Below are 7693 nucleotides of genomic sequence, written 5' to 3'. Positions count from 1 at the left end.
GTGACCAAGTATCTCGGAGGTTCAAGTGGGATAACTTTTTGCCAAATAAAAGGAACCACCAGGTTATTTATGATTGACACCCGTGTCTTAAGCGAGAGAAGTTGGTACAATCTTCTCCACCTTGCCAGTTTCAATTTAATTTTTTCCAGGAAGTTCTCCCAATTTTTTTTGTTCATACGCTTCAATTCCTAGAAATAAGCCTAAATATTTAAACCCCTCACTACTCCACTGTATTCCTCCTGGTAAAACAGGCAGGGACGAGGAAGGCGATCTGGGGCCCACCCAAAAAGCTACACTTTTTTTCCAATTTACCCTTGCAGTAGAAGCAAGCTCAAACTGGGTAAGGCAATGAGAGACCTCAGAAACATCTTTTTGATTTGCAATAGTAACACAAATATCATCAGCATAAGCTGAAACAACGACTTTGGAGTTTTGTGAAAGAGAGACTCCCAACACTGAGTTCCGAAAGAAAACTAATAAAGGTTCAACGGATAGATTGTAGAGCATGCCTGACAGCGCACAGCCCTGACGGATGCCTCGCTGAAAGGGGAAAGGGTAATAAAGACTATTATTAACCTTCAGCAGACAAATGCATTTTTGTACAATAACTTAACATAAGCAATAAAAAATTTCCCCAAACCCTGTTCTCCTTAATACATCAAACAAAAAAGAATGGTTAACACTGTCAAAAGCTTTTTCTTGATCTAAAAGTAATAAACCAAAGCCAGGAGATGTAGTTCGACCAAGACTGATCAAGTCTCTCACCAAAAAAATATTATCGTATATGGAATGTTCTGGAACACAGTACGATTGATCAGTGCCAATCAAGAAAGAGATGACTTCCTTTAGACGGGTTGCAAGTGCTTTTGACAATATTTTATAGTCCGTGTTGAGGAGTGACACAGGCCGCCAACTTGCGGTCTCATGCAGGTTTCCTTTCTTTGGAAGGAGACACAAAACTGCCCTCCGGCAGCTCAATGGCAATTCACCTTGTTCAACACTCTCCTGAAAGACCTCAAGAAGGTTTGGCAGCCATATTGGATTTACCCTAAAACCCCTAACATTATTTTCCAGAATGGCTGGACAGATTGAGGGGAAACTTCATACACATTTCCCACGAGCCTTGGGGATACCAGGGTGTTCATTACTAATTGATAGGTCACATGGTTTGGCAGCCATTTTGGATTGAAGGAAAATATTTCAAAAAAGATCTCACTTGAACCACTGCATCAATCAACATGAAATTTCGAAATTATGATCTAGCAGTCATGGGGGATATATGTTTTAAATTTTAACCTGATTGGATGCATGGTCTGGGAGGCAGAATTATTTATTTTTTTGAATCTGCATTCCTTTTTTTTTCTTATTTTTTTTAAAATATTTTTGAATTAGGCTCACTTCGCTGTGCCTCGATGGGTTTGAGGGTGGAGGAATAGCAGCTGAAATGTGAATCCTATCCAGGTTCCTCATGATGACTTCATCTTTTCTTTTTGCTTGTTTGGGTTCCTTCTGATGACTCCAATGTGCCTATTTTACTTGGTCTTCCATTTGATGAAAAAAAATATATAATTTTATTACAAATTTGCTGCCAGAAGAGTTAGCTCACACAAAGTCCTTTACAAGACTGCTCGGAGTAAGTATTCTATAAATACGATGTAGTTCCTTCAATTTTTGTTTCATATAATGATTGTGATGATAAAACACCGGGGGCACATTTATTTTGTGTCTGCCACGAAGCCACTCAGAGCAATTCCCTGACATGCCATTGCCAGGGACAGTGAAACCCGACATCGTAAAATAAACTACTGTGGGAACAATTTACATAATTACAATCGTGGTAATGATGGGAATTAACACAGGAGTGTTGGCCACACCCCATCCGGATGAAGTGTGAAAAGGAATCTGCATATAGGAATAAATAAATAACACCACCATTCCCCTCAAACAGGGCTTGTATTTCTGACGACGAAAATACAGAAACCTTTATATAAGTTTTCCTTTTTTAAATTTTATTTGAAGGGGGCCCTACACTTAGTATTGCCCCATGGCTCATTCTGGCCTTGGTGGCCTTGGGTGCGAGCCAACTTTTCAGGCGGCAAATTTTAATTGCATCCATCTACACTTCCAAGGTAAATGTGTACAAATTATTCTTTGAAAATTTTTGAGGAACACTCAATATGCGCTATATCAAATGGTCATATAACATGTAGTAAAGTTTCAATTTTCTCCAGTGAACGGCTTTCCATGTATGGTCTTAACAAAATTCAGACACATATATGCCTACATACATACATAACTACATACATGCATACATACATACATACGTACGTACTTCCATACGTACACATACACACGTACATACATACATACATACATACATACCTACATACGTACATACATACATATGCATGTACATACCTATATACGTACATACATACATACCTACGTACATCCATACATATTTACGTACATACATACATACGTACACATACCTACATCCATACATCCGTACATACATACATACATACATACATACGTACATACGTAGGTACGTACATACATACATCCATACATACATATGTAGGTACATCCATACATACATACGTACTTACATACATATGTACATACATACATATGTACATACATACAATCATGCGCACGTACATACATACACACGTACATACATTCATACGTACATACGTACATGCGTACATACATATATACAAACATACATCCATGTGTACATACATGCTGTTGCGGGCCGGGGGTCTGGGTGAGAAGACCACAAGGGGGGAAGCTATCTCGCATTCCCACCAGACTCCCCGGAATCACAGGCCATCACACACGGATAATTCCATGATGCCGCGGGTCGCTAACCGACCATGAACGCCAATAACTCAACCACATGACTTAGGATCCTCCGTTTAGTTTATCCGGTTACCTAAAAAATAATCACGTGATCTAATTACTGGGGGACACGTCCTCAGTACGCCTTGTCTGAACCAGATCACTTTACCAGATCAGATGCAACCGAGCAACACTGCCAAGGACGTACCGGCTAAAAGTAACGGATCGTTGGGAATGAAGTCCCGGCTTGGCTAAGATATGGACCATGCTGGATCAATGAAAGCAAAGACAAAAACGAGCTGGGAACATTCCAACAAAGGATTTATTACAGGCAGGCGAGGAAAGATATGTGGCACAGTGAATGAAGTTTATTGTTTTGTGTAAGTAAAGATGGAGAGAAAAGTGTGGTGCAACAATAAAACAAGCAACTTACAAAAGCAGACAGAGCAGAGTTATCCTGATATACTTTCTGCAATCTTAACTTAAGCATGGACAAGCGCCATGACATTCACACACACACACACACACACACACACACACACACACACACACACACACACACACACACACACACACACACACACACACACACACACACACACACCCCGATGAAGAAGAGCTAATGAGAAGAAAAAGGAGAGGAGACGAGGCTAATGGTCTCTCAATACCTTACAGAATTGACTGACCGTATCACCCAGTACGTTGTGGGGGGGGGAGGGGATGCTCCGCTGGGCGATACCTCCCTGACAGCTGACGCGTCGTCTCCTGCTTCGTGACACTTCGTGCAGCTAAGCGTCGATCCAGAGAATGGAGCGCAACCGTCAGGCGTGAAGGACAGACTTTGGGGTGGAGCCAGCAGCGAGTGGGTGGAGAAAGGCGGAGTCAGCAGCAAGTGGGTGGAGTAGCAGACAGGATCAGGTGGGTGGGTGAAGCCAGTGACGAGGCGGTGAAGAAGGCGGAGCCAGCAGCGAGTCGGCGAAGGAGGGCAGAGTGAGCAGGTGAGTGGGTGGGACGAGCAGGAACCAGCAGGAGCAAGCAAACAGGAACGATGAGCAGGAACGCAGACAAGAACTGCAGACGGCCTCACGACCCGTCCTTTATAAAAGTGATGCGTCGTCACCTGAATCGAGTGCTCCGATTGGGCCCCGGCCACCGCACGGCCCGGCTGCCATGACTGGAAGTGGCCTCACTGCACATCCGGCTAGCCATAGCTGAGCTGCGGAATCATCTCGCTCCAAACCCCGTGATAAGAATCGCCCTGCACCGAACTCCCGGACCGTGTCCTGGCGACCGGCCGAGGGTCGCGTCGGTCCTGCACACCCGCCCGGGCACCCCCGGCGACCCGCGTTTAGCGCTGGTCAATGTGCTTGCTTTGTCCATATGCCATGCAGCCTGAGCGATCCGGCCCGTACAGCACACCTCTGCTTGGCAGCAGCTGTATCGAGGCGGAGGTGCGGGAGGATGTCTGCCATCCGCAGGAGACGTTTGTGGCCGTGGTAGTGAGCGAAGACCGACGGTAAGACGTTATTGTAACCCGATGCGCAGACCCGAATGAAGAGATGCGCTATGCATGCCCCGTACTGTGCACCCGGGTCCGCCATTGTACATGTGGTTATTTATTATGGGGCTGCGCCCGTGTCTGCCATCATGCTCGTGGTTATTTATCAAAGGCGGTCGTTTGCGTGGTGCCGGCGCTGATCTTTGTCAGGAATTGAAGGAAAAGACTGGATGTAATTATTAGATGGGAATTCGGGTTGAAAAGAGGATAGATATAGTTATCAGACTCAGAAATGGGTTGAAAAAGAGCGCGCCACATGCGTCCTGTATGGCGGGGACGAGGTTGTTTGTCTTTTTATTCCCTCGGCACGGCATTTTTGCAGCAGCGCGTCATGTTGTTGAGGCTTCTGATCTCCTGAACAGTGGGTGGGGGTCATCGCTGTGCTGCACGTGTTCCGTGCAGCTAAGTGGTGGTAGTGGTGGTCTGCTTTTCTATCCCCCCGGGCATGACACGGGCTGTCGATGCTTGTGCTGACTTTTGCGAATATGCATTCTTACAGTGAAGGGCATGGCCGTGGCTTTTACAGGCGGTCGTTGCTTGGATCTATCTCAGGAATAGAGAAAAAGAGTACGAATGACGTTAGCGATATAATCAGACCTAACTCTGAGATTCACACAATGCACTTGTCCCGTTTGACCCATGAAACAAGAAGGAAGGGTCTATCTGGATGTATATTAATGAAATAACTGTCTGGGGACCACTGTATGATGGATGCCATTGCTTTGGAGTGATGCGGTTCCCAGAACCGCAACAATACGTATGTACATACATACATACATCCCCACCATCCTCCCTCCAACAGCGCTTGGAGGATTATACCCAAAACTCCCTATTGCATATGTAATGAACAGACGGTCACGTTGGTGTTGTGGAAAGAGTTTCCTGCATAAAGAAAATACTGAGTGGGTTGCTTTTGCCAGTGGAAAACCAGGGGAGATTTGGAATTTGAATAGGTTAATGGCACGCAATAGGCCACTTGTTTTCAAAGAGCTCATGACCTCCACAAATGGGTGCTGACAGCTGAGATAGCCAGCTTAATTCCCCATTCGAAGAATAGTGTGCACCATGGTCAAGGAGTTGAGTTTGAGGACAGTTTGTAATTGGATGATATTTCATCAGGAGTCGAACCCATACCTGGTTGACGTATCAGATGTGAGCACACCTCCTCTTATCAATCCCATGAGTTCACTTGTTCCAATACAATATATTTATTTTATAAGCTTCGAACAGCATTATTGTGAAAATATTTTGCTATTGTATTAAAATATCCACAGCAGGAAATGTTCAAGTTCCATCACTGTGGTCGCAATGGGAAAGGAATCTGTTCCTCCGAGCTCGTCATCATGTTGAACGGATAGTCATTATTAATTAATATATATCAAACAGATATTTCACTCTTCAATGATAAACATCATTAACATGTATTTATTTTATTTATCCAATTCTTGTTTGACCTTTACTTTCAACCTCCCTCATTATTTACCTCCTTTTTCCATACAGGTTGAAGCCCATGGTCTCTCTGTCCAGCAACTGACCCTTAACCTGGACAGCATGGCAACACCACTAAAATATGTCAAGGTCTCACAAATCCAGTTTACTTTAATTCTTCTCACTCTCATCACCCGATCAAAGCTGACTTCTCAAGACCACTTATGCCCTCAACAATGCCAATGCCCGCATTCTGAAGACCCCCTTGAAATATCTCTGATATGCAGCTCTCCACCAACCACTCTACTTCCTTTGGACACAGTTATGTTGTCCATGGAGAACACCAATACTTCAAGACTTCCACCCAACTGGTTGCATGGGCTCAGAAACTTGATGGAGTTGCATTTGTCGGAAAATTATCTATACCTTCTTCCACCACATTTGCTGGACTCCACCACTCCCCTTCGTGTGTTGGACCTCTCATCCAACTTGCTTTCTTCTTTACCTCCAAAATTATTTTCCCTGACTCCTAAACTGAAACATTTAGTGCTCAGGTCCAACCTCTTTGACACTCTGCCAAGCACAGTTCTTTCCTCTTTAACCTCTCTTGAATGGATTGACCTTGCAGATAACAAACTCCAGGAAGTAGATCAATATTCTTTGGATACACTCGACTCATTGCTCTGGCTTGATGCATCTTCAAATATCATCAAGAATGTGCACAGTTTGGCATTTCGTAACCTGAACAATTTGGAACGTCTTCATCTTGATAAAAATAAACTCCACTCTCTTCCTTCCTCGCTCTTCAGTGGAACACCTGCCCTTCAATACCTCTACCTATCTCACAATCACCTGGTTACACTTCCACCTGAACTCCTTGCACCACTTCACAACCTCCAGATGCTTGACATCAGTCATAATAAGTTTGCTTTTCTGTCTTCTCAGTTTCTGCACAAAATCCCGACATCCTTGGGTTCAGAATGGGGTCAAGGACTCGACTTGAATGGAAACCCTTGGCAATGTGAGGATTGCATTAAAATCACTCCACTACTCAAATGGCTTAATTTGCATTCAGATAAAGTTTTTTCTCTGAAGGATGTCCGTTGTGGAGGGACCGTGGGTGGTGATGCTTTAGTAGATTTCAAAGAGTGCGACAGAGATAAGTGAACAAAAAAAGAAAAAGAACCAGCAAGGACGTGATTCACAGCAAACAAAGCTATAAATTAAGTGGATATCAAAGAGGGAAAAGATGATGAAAACAAGAGAAAACATTTCATGATAGAAGGATTTTGAAAAAAACAAAAGTAAAATGTAGAGGACGAAAAATGTTGATTATCAAACAACTCCAAGCAGAAATAGGTGATTGAGACAAATGAGCCGACCAGTTATTTCACTTGGATTTCAATACACGGACATGGAATCCATTAGAACTGTGCAAAACAGACCTTGTTAAACAAAGGAATAAAACTATAGAAAGAAAAAGTTATGTTTTGTGTAATCAATGAATGATGGATGAAATGACGTGTTGTCCAAACCTGTATCTTCATATTTTAACTTTGTTTCCAATTTCGAATGAAAAGAGCTGAAACACACAGCAACTCGACATTCCGCACACGCTAACGTTCCGCACTTTTTAAAACGTGTGCTGTCAATTACACATTTCCAAATACGACCGGTTGATTTTATTGTTTGTTACTCAATTGCTTGTTTTATTGCTTAATAATTTTCATGTATTTCATCCGAATTGAAATTATTGCTACATCATGATTGCTTTCGCCTTGTTTAATCAATAAAACCGATTTTCTGAGCTTGGTTTTATGGAATGTTTGCACATTGGTTAAGCCAACTAAATGACCGTGG

General features: G+C 43.2%; 1 protein-coding gene across 2 annotated transcripts in view; it reads left to right on the top strand.

Annotated features, from left to right (window-relative positions):
• LOC147031865 (uncharacterized) overlaps nt 1–7640 on the top strand; it is a 29376-nt gene extending 21736 nt beyond the window's left edge. For both annotated transcript variants that reach the window (XM_085853198.1, XM_085853208.1), the window contains exon 2: nt 5906–7640. In XM_085853198.1, the coding sequence (XP_085709324.1) occupies nt 5906–7000 (1095 nt within the window). In that variant the 3' untranslated portion in view covers nt 7001–7640. The remainder of the gene's footprint in view (nt 1–5905) is intronic.
• Nucleotides 7641–7693: the final 53 nt, after the last annotated feature.

Source organism: Eptatretus burgeri, chromosome 2 (assembly GCF_056783735.1).
Source record: "Eptatretus burgeri isolate ZD-2024b chromosome 2, Ebu_testis_v1, whole genome shotgun sequence".
Classification (NCBI taxonomy): Eukaryota; Metazoa; Chordata; class Myxini; order Myxiniformes; family Myxinidae; genus Eptatretus; species Eptatretus burgeri.
This window is presented reverse-complemented; position numbering and strand designations above follow the sequence as displayed.